The sequence below is a fragment of the Seriola lalandi genome, unplaced genomic scaffold, assembly GCF_002814215.2.
Source record: "Seriola lalandi dorsalis isolate HSWRI2012SDOR001 ecotype SW California unplaced genomic scaffold, Sedor1 jcf7180002054840, whole genome shotgun sequence".
NCBI lineage: Eukaryota > Metazoa > Chordata > Actinopteri > Carangiformes > Carangidae > Seriola > Seriola lalandi.
In genome coordinates, this window is record NW_019525393.1 from 1,050,672 (window position 1) to 1,069,457 (window position 18,786).

General features: G+C 39.1%; 2 protein-coding genes across 3 annotated transcripts in view; one reads left to right on the plus strand and one right to left on the minus strand.

Annotated features, from left to right (window-relative positions):
* The window catches only part of syn2b (synapsin IIb), a 73,345-nt gene that overhangs the window by 48,576 nt on the left and 5,983 nt on the right, over positions 1-18,786 (plus strand). Inside the window, exons 6-9 of the mRNA XM_023426800.2 lie at positions 12,697-12,759; positions 14,553-14,695; positions 15,114-15,188; positions 16,455-16,557. Of these exons, the coding sequence (XP_023282568.1) occupies positions 12,697-12,759; positions 14,553-14,695; positions 15,114-15,188; positions 16,455-16,557 (384 nt within the window). The remainder of the gene's footprint in view (positions 1-12,696; positions 12,760-14,552; positions 14,696-15,113; positions 15,189-16,454; positions 16,558-18,786) is intronic.
* Positions 401-11,225, minus strand: LOC111670190 (metalloproteinase inhibitor 4). Of its 2 annotated transcripts, none has more exons than XM_023426801.2 (6): positions 11,185-11,225; positions 10,701-11,020; positions 3,698-3,795; positions 3,066-3,180; positions 2,676-2,800; positions 401-2,290 (listed from the first exon to the last, which is right to left on the minus strand). In XM_023426801.2, exons 2-6 carry the CDS (start codon positions 10,837-10,839, stop codon positions 2,093-2,095), a joined length of 675 nt encoding a protein of 224 aa, XP_023282569.1. In that variant the 5' UTR covers positions 10,840-11,020; positions 11,185-11,225; the 3' UTR covers positions 401-2,092. The 2 variants fall into 2 exon arrangements, with proteins under 2 accessions (XP_023282569.1, XP_023282570.1); XM_023426802.2 differs by having other exon boundaries at positions 2,672-2,800.

An 18,786-nucleotide genomic window follows, 5' to 3' on the forward strand; every position in this document is an offset into this window, starting at 1 on the left:
TTTGTTGTCAATAACCCTGCAGCAAACTCACATCTCCAAAACCAGCTTTTCAACTGATACTGTCTCCACTAATGATTTTGAGCTTCAGTCGTTCGGTTATTTGTCTCTGGGCAGTGAAATGTTTTATAAAAGCAGGAGACAATGTTTCAGTGTCTCTAATGCCCTAAGGTAAATATTATTGTTTTTGTCACAGAGATGTGTTGAGGTAACCAAAAGGTTAGAAAATGAGACAAGTGGGAAAAACAAATTAAGTAAGTAACAGCAGAACCTCAAAATCTTAAATCTTAATTAAATCGTTTTTTTTATGTTTATGTCACCTCTGTGTTCTCCCTGGAGTACTGCAAGGCATCTTATTATTTTAACATTTTTGTACCTGAAGAAAAGAGTCAGTGACACTTAATTCCATTGAGACATTTTATATACAATCTTTTTTGGTACATGGAAATAGAAAACTCTATTTAGACAGAAACAGAGACATAAATACAAACCCAAACAATTCGTTCAGTATAAAACAAACATGAAATAGTTTTATAGCACTTCACTAAAGCCATACAGTTATTATGCATTATGATCATACCAGTTCATGGAAAATGTAATTATTAACATATTTCAAAATGTATCTAGAAAATGACTGCATTGTGCAGGTGAAATGAAACTATTTTATTGTCAAGTGTGACCCTAACATGGTCTTGACATATTGGCTATGAGGATAACAAGTGATAATGCATTTTAATCTGTATGTCTTCAGTGAAGTAATCCGGTAACAAGACAGGGGTCAATTCAGATTTGGGTCCTTTAAATTAATGTTGAGTCATTATATTAAATAAGGCCTATAAAAATAACACTTTAATCATTAATTATCGCTCATTTATGAAGAGTTATTTCTCTTTTTGTTGGTTAAGGTCATGTGCCAAAATTTTTACTATTTGCTCTTAAACTTGAACCTTGAGGAGAATCCACTTCCTGTTCCTCTTAAGGAGTTAAAATAGAGAATTGAACCTTGTCCTGTTACGTCATTTTCTTTAAGGAACGGGGGGGGGGGCTTGGCTTCTACAGGTGGCAGTGCTGTTGTTAAAGCGCTGGATTAGATTTTTGGCACAGGAAATAGTACAGAGTTCAACCAATTAAACTAAACACACAAAACCACAGGATAAGAACCTCTATATCCTACAAGACAAGATCTGGTTAGCCTTTAAAATGTTAATTCTCACTGAAGTACAATATTTACAGTCTCAGAAATTTGAGAGGTTAAACTGTTATGATTTAGATGGACAAGAATTATCATCATATATAATTCCTGTGTCGGATTTTGTCAAAATATAATTAACTGGGGACTGTCTTGTGCTATATACTTATGTACAGTGCATATTCATTTGCATGGGACTGTTATTCCATATTATATAAAGGTAAAAATTCAACACCAGAATGTGTGGAGAAAAGGTGGCAGTGCTGCAGTCTACCTGTAAAAATGTGTGCACAGAAGATTTGTTTTACAGCATGTAAAGTACACTTTGCAATGCAGGGCTGTGTCTTTTTTTCCTACAATTTTCCCGCTGTTGTTTTGCAGTAATTGTCCAACTTCCTTATTCTTCTTTCAGTAAATGTATAGCCTAAATTACTGCATAACTTATTGTAAGTTATGCATAAACAAATATGAGGTCCTCAATTTATTCTCTTTTGTGAAGGTTATGCATTTACTGCCAGGCCCTCAGAGAGGATAGAAAGAAGATTCACTCTGGGTTGAATAATCTGCAGTGGATGATCGGCTTCTATTCTTATTCTGTGGAAAACAGCAAGCGAAGTGGAATGTGTGGAGAGCGAGAAAATGAGTCAGAGGAATGCTGAAAACCCCTGCAGATTATAAAACTTTTCCTAGCATTGCTGTAGCAACCACCTGAACTCTGCAAACAGAAGCTCAGCGGTGAGTTAAGCTCCCTTGAAAATAAAAAATCAGCCAATTTTTCAGTGAAATCAGTTGCTACTTTGCACGCCAAATTTGAGCTACATAAGCCGAAGCAGGACTTTTTTTTTTTTTTTGTTCTTGAGGCGTTGCAGGATTCAAATGGAGTGAAATCAATGTCAGGATTACAGGTCAAGGGTCAGTCATGTCCAGGAAGTCTTTCTCGGGCGGAGGTCCACCCCGGTACCAGCTACAGGTTGTGTCAGAGCGGCGGATGCAGGCGTACTGCCGAGCCTGCTCTCCATTTAGGCTGTTATCCAGCAGCCAGTCAGTCCACAAGCACTCGTTTTCTCCTGTAGACGCACACGGCACTGTGTAACATGTGTTGATCTGAGGAGAGAAGATTTGATTTATTCTTTTACTCATTCACTCATGTCATTATTTGTTCCCAAAGTTGGTCTCCCCTGGGCCATGAATAAGAGCTTTGCTCGGGTAAAAGTTAGAAGAGACTAGATCTGGGTGTCTGTAGAGACTTTATGCTATGAGCTATGAATTTTGATTGTAAAAAACAGTCATAAGAGACATGAAAATCTTTTGTACCAAAATGGAAAGAAAGTCTGAGACAGAGTAAGAGATAAGAAGACCTCTTTGCTTTAACAGCTCAGTTGCTTTGTTTCTCGAGCTGAAGCTCATGTAGGCAACTCTCAGACAGACTGACAGATGAGTGGTACGAAGATAAATATGTATGAAGAGAGTAGGAACAGTCCTTACTCACTCTGCATTCACAGCCCATCTGGTATCTGTAGTTGAGATTCTTCTTTTGTGACAGTGATAAGTTGTCCCAGGACTCGACCAGATCACATTGGCCAATAGAGATCCTCCCATCGCTCCACATGCTCCCTGTTTAGTGGCATCACAACATCACAAACATTGTAGCGATTTTAATTAAGTCTGTTTTAAAAAATGTTATAAAATTAAATTAAATTTAAATATGTTGAACTATTCCTTTAAAAGAAAAATCCTGTCATTATCGCCCTGTTATCGCCCACTGAAAACAACACCAGGTGTACCAGTTTGACATTACTGTATGCAGCTTTTGATGGACTTTCTGCTGCTTTTTCCAAATTAAAGTGTGATATAAAACCCAACCACTTCATAACTATACCTGAGAGCAGATAGCCTGCTTTATTGTTAGAGTCCAGTTTGACCCCACACAGAGAGGAGAAGACTGGAGTGTACACGTACTGGATATCCTTGGCCTTGTCAAAACCTTTGAACATCTGAAAACAGAGACATACGTGGAGAAGAGAGTGGAGAGGTTCTAGTTTCAAGAAAAAGGGGAGGTATAAGCCTGGCCTGAAATAGACTTAATACAGTATACATGAGGGAGCAATGTAAGTCAATAATGATAGGACTAAAACGTTTATATGTCCCTAAAATGTAGCATACTTAAAGTGGCTGTAAATCAAAAAATATATAAATATTTGATACTAAGCAGATACTCTGCTCTGTATTCAATTTTACTGTAACCGCATAATACAATGGGGAGACAGACGTTTGCACGCATTTGAACCATATGACCAAGACTTCTTCTAGTGATTGAGTGCTGTCATCCATGGACATTTAGGAGGTCTGAACTGCTTGTTAGCACAGCCAGTTAGAATTTCTTTGCTACTTTCCCTGAAAGATGATACGCAGACGATACGAACATAAACCTGCTATACACAGCAGCATAACCCTTAAAAATGATGTATGTTTGCACCAGCAGCAGCTTTTATGGCTGTCCTGAGATCTCACCTTGATCATTTTGATTTCGTATTGGATCATCTTCATGTAAGGTGAGGAGCTGTTGCTAGGCGACACAATCTTCTCTCCAGAGATCTTTGCCCTTATCACTGCCAGACCAAAAGAAAACACAGAAAGATAATTGAAATGCCAAATAAATGCAAGTGGCAACACAAGAAGGTGATTTACATGCAATAGATAGATAGATAGATAGATAGATAGATAGATAGATAGATAGATAGATAGATAGATCGATTGATTGATTTGTCTCCACAAATCTCCACAGAGACACTGTAGCAGTCCCTCTCAATAGTGATACAGGATGTGTCCCTCCTCTCCTCTGGGAGTGAAATCAAAACCCACATGGAATAACAAGTAGCTCTCTGCTTGCACACTCCCATTAACTGACTCCACACACACGGACACACACACATTTATGTATACAGTATATACCACACCACATCACACCACACACACACACACACACACACACACACACACACACACACACACACACACACTGAAGCCAAACCATGTCTGGCGCTCTGCATTATTTTATCCCATACTGTGAATCAAGTCGAAGAGTAAAGCAGCAGGATAATTGGACTGTGGTTCTCGGCAGGAAGGTAACACTGAAGTCATATAATTTTACAGCCTGTCATTTAGAGAGAAAACACTCATTATAATCAAAGTATTATTAACATTGTAGGTTTTATTCATCCCAACCACAACATGTAGTTCACACTGTGCCAAATCAAACCTTGTTATTATAGATTTCATTGCTACCAATATATTCTTTTTTCCTTCCAGCAAAGCCATGAAACCTGCACTTTTGGACATCTGCATTTCTCATAATGTTAACTGACAAATTAATACCACTGTCAAACATTTCCTTTAAACTAATAACACTGCTGTAGCGTAATACATCAAACATAATTAAGACTACTGCTACAGCTGTCTTTCAGATTGAGTCTCTGTTTTCCCAAAACCTCAAGTCTTACAGTCAGACAGCTGCATTAACAATCTGAAAAGCAGTGGCACATTGGCGAAATATTGCTGCATTACAGCATACATGTCATGTAGGAGGTTTTCACTCAGAAAATGATTCAAATTTTAATAAGTGAAGTTTTTATACTGCCAATCATGGACTGGATATATAAACGTATATATATAGATGCATATAAATGCAATATACTAAAATATCTTGATAAGCGAGCAATTCAATTTGGCTTCTCCAGTAAATCGCCTGTAAGGAATATTCCTTTCAACACTGCTAGATAATTGTCATTCCTCTCCTACTTTTCACACTGTATGTCTAAAGAGAGAAAAGAGTCGCCTGTAGATTCACCAGAGGAAGATGCAGAAAGACGGAGAGAAAAGAGAAACAGAGAGGCAGAATTGGAGCGACTGACCTTGGTAAAGCCATGAAAGAAAGAGAAAAGCTACAGTATTAATGAGGGGGAGAGAAAGTGTGACCCAGCACCCCTCCTAACCCACTCACCCTGTCACACAGCTAAGCAAACCACCCCCTTGTTTTTGCTTCTCGCTCGTCACATAACTACACCGCGGTTTTGTCTGCTGGTAAGAGGAGGAGGAGGAGCTCAGCGTGTTCTGTGAAATTGCTTCAGGAGAAAAAGAGACTTTTTTTTTTAATCTGTTAAACATGCAATGAAATAGAAAGGCAAGGCGGCAAACAAATGTGAATTTGTGTGTAGTGTTATAGTTTAATCTGAGTGCATTGCATCACCCACAGCAACATGGCTAGTCTAAGGACAAAAATGTCAGAGAGGACAGTCCTACATGCCTGCTTAATATAACTTTGATTCACTCCATTCTTTCACTGCATAATCCAAAGCCTCGGGCTCAAATAGAGCATGGCAATAGGTCTGATAACATTAGGCCTTCAGATTAATACAGTAGATTAATACAGTGCTGTTGGGGTAATCCAAGTGAAGTAGAAACCATCTTGAGTCTATCAATAGAATATAGAAAGAAAGTACATTAGGGAAACAGCCTACTGGCCTAAAATGTGAGAAAGTAGAAAGGGTAAATAGAAAATGAAGTAAGCACATAGATGTTACATAAAACATTACAGTACACTTAACAAAGTCTGGCCTCATAAGGACACACCTGCCTGTAAAGTCACCTACACACATACATAAAATTGGATAAATTAAAAAAGGGTAAATTTGAGTAAATCTTCATCAAGCTGGAGACATAAAGTACTGTACTTAAGTACTATTTTGAGGTGTTTGTAATTTACTCCACCTCATTTACTTGACAGCCACAGTTTTAGATAACTTTGCAGAGTTATTACATGCTGAACATATACGCTAAACATCACAAAATATGTTGTTGTACTTGTGTAATGTGCTGTAGTAGCACAGAGGTTTGATGTAACTCCAGCTTCAACATTGCTGCTTAAAAGCCAATGTATTGATAATGTAATCTAACATAATGAGTATATGATAAGCACTTTTAGTTTCAGACCTGAAGATACTTTTGCTGCTTGTACGTTTGTATGTTTTTTTAAAGGAATAGTGCTTGTCAAGAGTTTGATGAGAAGATTGATACCTCCCTCATATCTGTTGGTAAGTATATCACAAGAACCAGTAAGCAGCCTGTTAGCTTAGCTTAGCATAAAAACTGAATTTAGAGGTTTACAGTCAGCTTTACAGCTGCTGGTAGGTGATTGTTTTTACCTTTGGATACAGCCAAGCTAGCTGTTTATCTGTTATCGCTGGCTAACCCAAACTAACATGGACTAGTTTTGTGTTTACCTCACAGACATGAGAGTGGTAATGATCTTCTCATCAAATTCTCAACAAAATGGGAAAATTTGTATTTTCCACAATGTTGAACTCTTGCTTTAGGTAATATTTTGCATCCAGGACTCTTGATGATTTTCACACTGCAGCATTTTCAAATCTTAATACTCTTTCCACTCCCTGTTGGTAAATAGTATTTTAAAGGGTGATGCCATATTTACTATATGTACAATTACATCACTACACCCACCCCCTCAGCGAATATTATATCACCTGCCACTCAAGCTCAATACATAGAAATACTACACTGTACCAACAATCTTATTATTGCCTTCTTTCTTGAGTTCAACTCTTTCATCTGCACTTCCTTTGGCAACAAGAAACATATCTTAAAGTAGATGAGGTTAAATTAGTCGCCCCACTTAAATCTTTCCTTCTGCGCTTAGTAAATGGTCTGTGTGGTCTATTAGTGGTAATTAATACACCAAGGCATAACAGTGCTATGTGTAAGGATCAAATAGTTGGCAGTATGAGCATTGGCCATACATCAGTGCACGTGGAAGAGGACAGAAGTTGGTATAGCCAGTTAGCCGAGAACAGTACTGTCATTTTTTTTTTTTTTTCATTTTATCATTACAGCAGATCAGTGACTTTAATCATTTATAAGACAATGTCTGCTCATGCCAGATAAAACTGAAAAAATCTGTGTTGGATCATGTTCCACACATAATAGATTTGTAGTGTATTTGATGACATTTATTGTAGAGGTTACAGGTAATAACTGAACCGCAAAACTCAAGCTTGTTGTCTGTTGATTCTCTTGGCCCAGATTCTCTGAAATGTTTGCCCCCCACCTAGACATCTTTTGAACTGCGCAGGCTAGGTTACCCACTCCATTCAGTTGCTGCAGCTGTGTAACAAACAGGAATAAGCACAGGCATGCCTGGAGAGTGAAAGTGTCTGTGCATCTGCCTCACAGCTACATAACCAAAGAAATATTGCAAACTTGTACCATGAGAACTGATGTAGTAAGTAACTTCCCCCCTCCCAGATGAATCGGCACCCTTGTCATGCTCACAAAGCTGGACTGTCAGCGGGCTTTCACACTGATATTGTTAGTATGCAGCCCATTAGACCAAGCCTATAGACATGGAAATGAAGTAGGGAGAGCGAGGGAAAGAAAGAGAGAGAGATGGATTAGGCTGTGTTGGCATGGCTTGGCCTCTGTCCAACACACGCACAGACTCTCACACACTCACACATACACACTCACACATACACACACACACACACAATGTCAAATACACAAACATGGCCAGGGAATCGTCCAAGGTTTGTCCAGATGGGATATTACTCAGATGTACAGCTTTATTCAAAGGGCTCATCGACTCTGACAACACTGTCAGGTCAACTGAAGGCCACCACCAGTCTATCCTTAGAAAACAACAAGGACAGTGTAACCACAGATGCCACCAGATGAAAAGATTTCTTAGATGCACTTATTGTAAGTGAGGGATTTTCCTTAGTTCTTATTCATGGGTCCAGAAAGTTGCATCCTACCTGAAAGGGGACCACTGACTTTTGTGTCCAAATCAGGACTCAGACATTTAAAACCAGGCACCCAAGCAGACCCTGAGGAAGTGGGACCTAATTACAAAAGAACCTGTGGTCAATTGACCGTGTTCCAAGCCCCGCCCCCTTAGTTACTCTTGCTACGCCTGTCAAACTTTCTGCCCTTGTACAAGACATATGTAATTTCTAATATAATATATAATATTATTATGTATGATAATAATAATAATAATAATAATAATAATAGTGCCAGATTTACCACAATTGTTAACAGCTTTTGAAACACTGAGGTAAACAAAATCTGGCTTCTCAGCTCTAGCCAACAACTGCATTTTGCCGCCTGAAATGACAACTGTTGTTATCTTATTGGAGCTAGCTAACTAATTAGCATCAGTTCCATGAGCTGGTTGAAATCTCTTGCTGTCCGGTTGACTCGTTCTCATGCAAACATGTCTTAGGTAGCCACTTGGTGCTTAGGCCTACATACAGATGATATTGTGTTAAAAGACTGAAGCAAAGACTACAGTCAAACTAGCTAGCTGTAGGATTAGACTCCATGTAGCAGCCTACAGTGCGACAGGGGAAACTTTAAGATAGTTATTTTGTTGTCACTTTTGTTTGAATGCTTACTTGGACAAGCAACATGGAGGTTATGAGATTTATGCTTTATTGTTCATATTTTCAAACTGTATGTTTCTCTTTTAACATAACAAGAGGAATGTTTTGAGGATGAGGACTTTGTATGTAAATAAAGCTTCTCCCAAATCAGGTCAGAGCTGCTAACATTACACTGAACTCTGATAGTGGCATCCAAAATGGACGCCAGTGAAGTGGGTAAATATAAATTAGTGGATGTTCAAATCTCGAAGGGGCTTTTTCTGATGTAACACTATGTTAGCGTTATTACTGTAGCTAGTTAGGCAAACATGTTAACATATGCAGCTTACATTAATCCAGATAAACATGGTTTAATCCATTCTTTACACATTTGCTCTTCTGTTTCTGGTTTTATAAAGTAAACTTACTGCTTTAACATGTGTCTTTAACAAATCTAAACTTTGACTGCTCTGCTTGGTTGAGGTTGCTAAGCTACGATTGGCTAATTGCTGTTCAGTGGAGGGGTTTACTAAACAGTCATTCAAAACATTTTGTTTGGGTCCAGTGGTTTGGATACAAGTTCTGATAAAAAATAGTTCAACAAAAATTCTCCTATTATTTTGTAATAGGCTTGTTTCAAAGACAGTTTCAGTTTTTGAATGTTGGCCACATGATGTAGAATAACCTACAGATTGGTTTACTTTTGTGTCATGTTATACAACTGTTTTGGGACGTTTTTGTTTCCAATGAAAACTTACACACACATATAGTTTATGGTTATAAAATTCAACCCAGCATGATGCCAACAAGACCAGTAAGTCTAGATTGAGAACTGGTTTATGTCTGTTCCAGTCTAACTCATCAGGACGTTGCAGGACCAGGCTTTGTGAAGACCTCAAATTGTTCAGACGGAGAAAACAGAATAATGATACTTACATCTCACTCATGGATGACACATTTCATATGTAAAACTCTGTCCTAAAAACACTGCCCCAGATAGGCTTACTCATTGTGTTCCCATAACCCAGATCTAATTTGGCGTTATGGGGGTTTTGAAAACAGGTCTCAGCTTCCATTTCATACTGACTATTTTTTGAGACACATTTCCAAAGCACTTTGAAGGAGGCGACCCTCTCTAAACCTGAAGGGAGATACAGACCAATTAGAAAACAAGACTAAAATAAAAGCAATTTCTTCTTCTACTTTCTCTCTCTCTCTCGCTCTCCTCTGCTGGAGTGTAACCTTTGACAGAAGCACATACTCCAGCTTTCCACAGTCTGGAGCCAAGTACTCAAAGTCAGAGCAGAGTGTTGGTTTTGGCCTGTGCTTAGACAAGAGAGAAGTGGATGATGGGGGGCGTCAGACAGAGAGACAGGCAGATAGCCGGACAGACAGACAGATAGAAAGTAGGCCGGGGCCACTCTGTGCTGACTGTTTTTTAGTTTGTTTTATGTGATTAAGAGCAAGAAGACTCAAAAATAAAACAAGTAGCACTGTTTTCAAATAAAAAAATATAAAGGCTAAATATAAGAAATAGAAAATATAAGAAAAAGAAAGGCAAGTCTGAGTAACAAGGGTGCATGTATTTCTCTTCTTTACACTCACTCATTTAAAAGAAACTGATGATGTTATAACTGATATCAATGAATAATCCCTCCACTAACCACCCACCACACTAATATTTTATACAGCCATCCTATTTTGTTCTTTAACAACTTCAACAACTGATATTTTTGATGAATATAATTGGAAAAAGCCACAATAATAAATCAACCGCCATGAAAAGCTCAGCCATGAAAACCTATTGATTAGTTCTTGGCATAGTAGGTTCACTCTGTGGATTAGAATTAGTTACCTCTCAGAAAATCTAATTAAATTGATCAATAAGCCAAATCATCAATTATTTTGGAAGGAGGGCCATTCCTCCCATTTTGAAATCACACCCCCCCTTTCTGGTCATTTCATTCAAAGTCTGAAGAACTTAAAACCAGTCTCCTATTATTATTATTATTAAATACAGCAGCTTTTAAATTTTGTGAGTGAACACAAACTAAATTGATCTCCAGTCAATAACTTACCAATCTCAGCGCTGCAAAAAAGCTGCTGTGGGTGTGCTGGGTGGCAGCTACATCCCTCCACAACTTCCTCCATGCCTGCACCAAGCAAAAGGAGCACCCAGAGCCCCAGACACGCACTCCGCTCCTGGGACATGGCCATGACGACTCTGGCTGCCTCTGACTGCTCCAGCACTCGATGAAAGAACGCTCGGCAACCTCTTCTGATCCCGTTAAGTTCCCCGGGAAGCAAATCAGGCTGGCAGTCAGCGAGGGAGGGAGGGGGGCCAGATAAGACAGTAGAGTTGAAGTAGTAAGATGAGCTCTGCTGAGCCGAAAGGCAGCTGTGGATAGAAATGTTTTCATAAGTTTAAAGTACACCTCTGAATTTAAGCTGGAGCAAATAACTTGAAGGGTAGGCTGCTGCTGTCACTGCTCCCTCTCTCGTCTTTCCCTCTCTTCTTTCTCTCTCTCTCCCTCTCTGTAGACAACACACTGAGAAACTTACAATAGTTGGATCCCCTCTCACTCTGGTCTTGAATGCTGAGAGGGTCGCACACAGGGAGCCTCTTATGTACTCAACAATTTAGGGACAGCCTCCTCAAACGCAGGAAAAAAAAAAAAAAACTACCATCCTTTGCCTCTTCTTCTACCCTCTTTTGATGTCCTCGCTCTCCTCCCATAGGCTGCTGTAGGTGTAGTCACTTAGTCATGATTGTTGTGAAAATTATGACGATGTTTTACAGAATCAAATCAGCTGTGGAGCTTCTTTTCAAGTTCAAGATTAGTGTTGTAGTTGTTGTTTTCAGAGACAGGTTGTGTGATCATCAGTGCAACATCTGAGTCATAGATTTGTCTGATTTGTGCTCAGCTGTAGACTAGTAGTATTGCTGTTTCATAACTTCATAACTCATTTTGAATAAAATGAGACATCTTGTAATCTGAATGCATGTCACTACTCCTAAAAAGTAAATTACACATTAATTTAATGTTTTACATTTTTGAATAAAATGTTCAGGAACAGAGTTGGATAAATCAAAATATCGGTATATATCATCTTATATTTGGTTATTGCAGATATATTGGCCTGTACATTGGCTGAGATGCTTGAGGTAATTAAGAAATGTGTATGCATTATGTATCATGCATTATGTAACCTGGCAAGGCTCACTGAAATATTTCAACAACTGCTGGATGAATTGCCATGAAATTTTGCACAGATATTAATGACCACTAGAGGATGAATCCTACGGACTTTGGTGATTCCCTAACTTTTCTTCTAGTACCACCAGCAGGTCATATTCTGTGCAAATGCAATGTATTGGCACAAACTTTGGCACAGACATTCATGTTCCCTAGACAAAGTATTGTAATGACTTTGGAGATCCAGCTTTTTCCTTTAGTTCTGCCAAGTTGACATTTTAGGCTTTTATTGAAAAATAATAACAGCAATTAGAGGGACTGCCATAATACATTCAGACATAAGTCGTCCCTAGAAGATGAATTGTAAAACAGAACAAAAACTAATTTAAGGGATCCTTACATTTATGTTAAAAACTGAATATAAAGTTAAATATTACTATCACTGTTTCTTAGTTAATCAAATATTTATTGGTATGGACCACAAAATCCTGTATCGAACACACTCTATTCACTAATGTGATTTCAGCAGATATTCCATATACATCTGTATCAGTTTCCTTTTTTGAACTGCATGTTTCTCTAATAGACTTTTTCTGTGTCAATATGCCCACTGCAGAAAATTGCTTTCCTCGCAAAGTATTTCATTTCACAGTCTTAAAATCATTTTTGATAAAACAACTAACAACAAATAACACAAAAGGCTTTTCTTGCCTAAATACATCTGTGAATAGTGAAAACGCAGTCACTCACCAACAGTGGGTACTTCTAAAATGTTTTCACTTCCGGATTTTTCCAGTGTGTTGATATGAATAACCACTGTTGTCATTCTGTATTGTTAATCATTACTCATCACTGAATTATATAATTTCTTTTACAGATTACAACACCAGGCTTCCCAGTAGTGGTGAAGATCGGACATGCCCACTCTGGAATGGGAAAGGTAATATTGATTCCCTTACAGTGATGCTCTTTTCATAGAAAAAAAAACAAAAACAGAAAACAAAACACATTTACATGGAAAATTAATGAGTTCATGAAAGGTTAAATCTCTTGAAATTAGCTTACAACATTGAAGCACTTATTGTGATCAAATGACACAGACATCAAGCTGTTTTTGTCTTGTTTAAACTGAAGACAAATTCACGAAATGGGAGAAAATAGCTGCATGTTGGAGTGGAGCCGACCCATTAGACCGTTGCATCATTTGACAAATTGCCATTTGGAAGTGGTTTGAAATCTCTCTGTGTGCCCAGAGATAGTTGAATGGCTACACTAAGCACCACCACATGTCATTGGTACTGTGTAATGCTTTCCCTGACATATACCACCACTGAATATCCTCTCTCCTTCTTCTTCCTCTGTTTTCTTATTATCTGACTTTCCTTATCCTTTCCTCCTTTCATTACTGCAGCACATCTCTTCATATTCTCCCTCAGTTCACCTTTTCTCCTCTCATTGTGCTGTGTAATGCTTTGTGACTGACAACTGTGTTCATATTTTCTGGGTGAAATGAGAGTGAAGTGTTTATTCTCTTTCTACCACTCCTCATCGATCCACCACACATCACTCCTCTGAACTGCTCGATCTGATATGGTGTTACTGTCCTTCCCCTGTGTGTAGCTGGGCCTCTTATCAGTCTGTACCATTTGCCTTCTTTTTTCCCCCTATCTAATCTGTACCTGTAGTCTCCCACAGAAGTAAAAATTACACTTTTTTAAAATCTGTTTTATTACTTTGTTGCTTCTCCCCAAGGGGAATAGTTTGAAGTAATTTATGATAAATACAGAGTGAAAGCACAAGTACAATAGATTCCACTGTGGTTTTTGAGGAAAGTGGACCATGTCACTTCTAGGACAATGACAATGTCTCCTGCAGAGGCCATAACAGTTTCATTTCCGGACTCCACACTGACCCAGATAATGGATTAGGTCTGTATTGATAATATGAGTGTATTTAGACACTATCAACACGAACAATGCAAATTACAAGCAGAATGCTTCACTCAAGAAGAGCAGTCTATGAGTTTGTATCATTTAGATTCGCAAACTCTTTGTGTAGATGAAATAGTCTGACATTTTGGGGAATACTATTTTACAAATATTTTATAAATATAATTTTTTTCTTGCAGAGAGTTAGACGAGATTGACACCACTGTCATATGTGAATTTCCCCCAGGGTATAAATAAAGTATCTATCTATCTATCTATCTATATCTGTGGAGGAAAGTATGAAGCTAGAGCCAGCAGGAGATTAGCTTAGTTTAGCAAAAAGACTGGAAGCAGGGGGAAACAGCTTGCCTAGCACTGTCCAAATAAAACAAAATGTTTTTCTTTTTCTTTTTCCACTTTGGTTTTTCTACATATCAAACCAACAGGGCAGAATGTGTTTATCGGTGAGCTTTAGAGGTGCTGGTAGGAAGATTTTTTTTTACCTTTGGACATAGCCAAGCCAACTATTTACCATGTCCTTATGCTAAGCTAAGTGTTAAGCTAACTGTCTCCTGGCTTCATATTTAACGTACATACAATAGAGTGGCATCAATCTTCTCATTTATCTCTCAGCAAGACAAAACACAAAACACGGAAATAAGATAAAATCCTTTTTCTTTTTTCCTTTTTATTGTTACAGAAAATAGTTGCAGTATGTAATTTGTTTTTTACCAAAGCTAGAATTACATTATTACTATATATATGTAATTCTGTTTCTACATGTACTATTCGTATTCCTCTGTAGGTCAAAGTGGACAATGTGAGTGACTTCCAGGACATTGCAAGTGTGGTGGCCATCACTCAGACCTACTGCACTACAGAGCCATTTGTAGACGCCAAGTACGACATCAGGGTCCAGAAAATCGGCACTGACTACAAAGCATACATGTGAGTGTGTTCTTGCTTGTTAGTCGGATTCAGGGAAGAGTTTTTTTTTTCTTCATATATTGTACATGTTCATGTGCACAGACATCTGCTTTAACAGAGCATAAGTTTAACAATCTGAAATGTAAAGCCTGCAGATTAGCATGCCAGTCCGCTTTTATTTGCATGCTTTTTGTTGTGTGTAAACCTGTATTTGTTGTGTGTAAACCTATGAGCTCGCTGTAAAACAAAGACCATTTGGTAGCTGGCCTATTTTTCAGGATGCTAATCAGCCTTATAACCTGCATCTGCGCTTGTTGCCTGACTACACAGGCTTCAAGGTTGTCTAGTTTTGTCTTCCTTTGATTTCTTGTTTTTATAATTTCTGCAAGTGAAGGGTGTCTGCAATAATTTAACGCACAATTTCCTGTTCTTCTTCCAGGCGAACATCCATCTCTGGTAATTGGAAGAGCAACACTGGATCTGCCATGTTGGAACAAGTAGCCATGACTGACAAGTGAGCGCCGCTTCCACATTAGTGATGCTCAGGCCGCCCTGGTATCACACATATCTCTTGTGTTATGTCACAGTTAGTCACATTGTACTCGCACAGCAGATTTATTCAGCTGAAAGCAGTTCACATGGGTAAACACACAGATGTTTGGAAATGAGTTGATATTCTTAGTGGGTTAACAATGCACTGTGCATTTATTTTTAATGTATGTATTAAGTTGGGTCGTGATGATACAGGTTCTTCCTTAGGAGGCTAAGGATATTTAATGTTTTCGCATTGAACCGCTGTGCTCAAGGCTAAAATCTGGATTAAAGACCCTTTTCAAAGAGTGCGTCTTGGCCTGTCAAAGCAGGAAAAACAGGCGTAATTTCTGACATACATGTGTGACAGAGCCATCGCAATGTTACACACTACACCTCTGCTTCTCCTGCTATAACAAGTCAAAATGTATGAGTATGATTGTGTGTACTGCAGTTGCTGCACCAATATCTGTATGGAGCACTAAATGGATGCATAAATACTAATTTTAAGTATATGGAACAGCGCCAACATAGTTATTTTCCTTTACAGTGTATGATTTGTCAAACAGTTTTTTAGCTCAATTTGTTAATGCTTGATCTTTCCAAACCAAACACCGCCACCGTAAGTCCTGACAGAATGAGGAAGTATCTCCCACTATGCAAAACCAACAAAAATACATTAATATCAGCAAGACTTATTTAATCTGTGACAGCTAGTAACAGAGTACAGTACATTACATATACTTTAAAACTTCCAAATGTGAGCTTAAAAGTTGTCTGGTGAATCTGACACTGTGGAGAAAATTAGGAATGTACAGTTGCATCCTTCAGGTCAATATTGATTTGTCTGTTTGGCCTTAATTAGATTTTATACAGTTTTCCATACACACAGCGAAGCGAGATAGCAGCAGCACCTTTATCGACCCAGCTTGGAGCTAGAGAGGTTCTGTAACAGGTTTACTGTCAGGTTAAACACCCTGAGGAGCAACATTTGCACTAGCATACTGTGCTGAGGTGATTAAGTCAATATTATGGACAAAGTTGTGAACAAGAACAAAATGTATTTACAAGCCAAAGAAGATGGTGTAAGTCAAGGTTCTGTTTTCATCACTAGTTCTGTTTCATGCAGCAAAGTGCCATTTTCATGTCTGCAAGAAAGTACATCGTAGCTTATTTTTGTAGTTTTCTGTGAGCAGATTATACATTTTGGCCAGGTCCAGTCAAGCATGTCTGCTTCTCTTTGTGACAGGTATAAGCTGTGGGTTGATACCTGCTCAGAGATCTTTGGAGGCCTGGATATCTGTGCCGTCAAAGCCATCTGTGGCAAGGATGGTAATGACTACATCACTGAGGTGAGAAAAAAACAAAGGTGCGAGGGAGGGAGGGAGGGTGGGTGGGTAGGAAGTTGAAAAGATGTTAAAGAAACAGTTGACAAGGCAATAAATCAAACAGTCCCAGTATTTGCAGCTTCCATACTGTATTATCTCTACCATGCTGTATTATCTCTACATTTATTGACTCCTGCCTGTTGTTTGAAATATTTCACTATGTTGACATCAGCCTGTGGGAGTTGTGATTCATAAGAGCACTAATAAGGTCTTTGAGTCTTAAATTTAGCCTGTCTGGCCTAATTTGCACTGCAAGGGCCTTGGACTGTCTGTCTGGGAATAAACTGATTGAACCTAACCTGAATACACATTATGAGCATTACTTGAAGGGTAAGTATGGATATTCTCTCTGGCTGTACTTACCACCTTTCTCAGTATGTGTGTTTGTTTATCCGTCTTGCTCAACAAGCTGCTCTGTCTGGGTCTTTTCAGCTTCCCTGTCTCTGCATTAGTCTTTCACTTTCCAATATTTTTCAGCATATTGGTTTCATGTTTCAAAGTCTTTAGTCTTGAAGTCATGACCACAATGGCTGTAAATTACACATTAATGTAAGAATATACTTTGCTGTAATAATATGTTGCCTAAAAATTGAACACTGTGACATTTAGTGGTTATGTCTCAGTATGAAAAAGGTCTAAATACTCCCAGCCATCAGCACTGAAAACACAGAGAGTGGGCGAGGTGAGTAGGCAAGTAGGAGATTGCATCGACAATGACTGGCACAGCGTACGACCGCAAGATTGAGAAAATGTCACTGTGCAGTGGGAGAGCATCTACCCACCTTTTCTCAGTTGTAGCAGTAGGCAACAGAGAGCAGGACCCAAAGGCAGACACCATGACACAGCTGGCAGAGTTAAATCCAAAGAAGTGAGTGGACAGGTAATCTCATTGCTCAAGGCTGTGACATAGAGCTGGGCTGCAGTGACAGTAGCCAGGAGGAGTTCCTGGTCAGTGAGGAAGCAAGTTCAATAAAACTTTGGATGATGAATGGGACAAACTGTAACAGACACAGACCGAGTTCATATGCAAGGCTGAGGTTCACGCTCAGATTGAAAGAGAGAGAAAGTCAGGCTCAGATAATTAGCTTAGGCTCAGCTGGAGGTAGGGTCAATATTAGAAACAGAGACAGGCTCAGTGGAGTCGCTGGGAAGTTGAAGAACCACAGTGTTGGGTGGGGGGATGACCAGAGAATGAGCCGTGTGAACCAATGAAAATATACTTGCATCCGGGCACTTTCCTTCAATGCACCAGGGAAAAAGACTGTAGAGGTTGAGAAGACATGCAGAGGGATGGTTTGCAGAAGGGCAATCAGAGAGATATCCAAATGGCACAAGGGCACAGGACTAAAAGGTGAGGAGGCAGGGGAAAGCTAGCCTACAAGTAAGTGAGCAGTAAGCTAGTGAAAGGCAGGAAGTGGAAGAAAGTGGAGAACTGGGAAACTTAGGATCTGGAGCAGGGGCTAATTTGGCCACAGGATTGAGTGGCCAATATTTCTGCCAGCTCAGGGAGCATCTTGACAAACCAGGGTTTGTAAGACACAAGCTGGAGTGCTATAGAGGGAGCCGCTTTCACTGCTCTTCGCTCAATGCATTTTGGCAGTAATTACAGAGCCACTTGGTGGTGTAGATCAACTCGGCCCCCTCATCCATGGAAAAAGCTGGGTCGATTTTTGTCAAAATTCTGGTAACTGGCAATAAGTAGCTGGACCGAAAATGGAGACAGCAATACTCCACATATGGTTAAAGACAGTTTGCTTCGTTTGAAAGTCAATAAACAAGCCTACACTTGATCAAGGGCCGGCAGTTAAAGCGGGCAAACAAATTCAGTGGTGCCGATGCAAGATGGCGAGTATTCATGAAAGTAGAAATTCAAAACACACAGATAACTGCTACTGTAACTGAACTGTAGATGAGCTGCCAGTGAAGCAAACAGAGGGAGCAGAAGGAGATGATACAGGAGCCACACTAACATAAACACCCATTCACTGCTGTAACCAAGCCACATTTCTAAACATCCCACGAAGCCTGACTGTCAGGACCAAATATATGATAGAAGGTAGATTAGATTCTCAGTGGGAAAGATTTGAAAAACATGTCTCCCATGAGTCACCTCTTCTGAAAATTGTTTCACTTTTTTAGTAAAACCGTTGAGTGGCAATATATTTACATGGATGTTGATTGCTCCTTAAATTA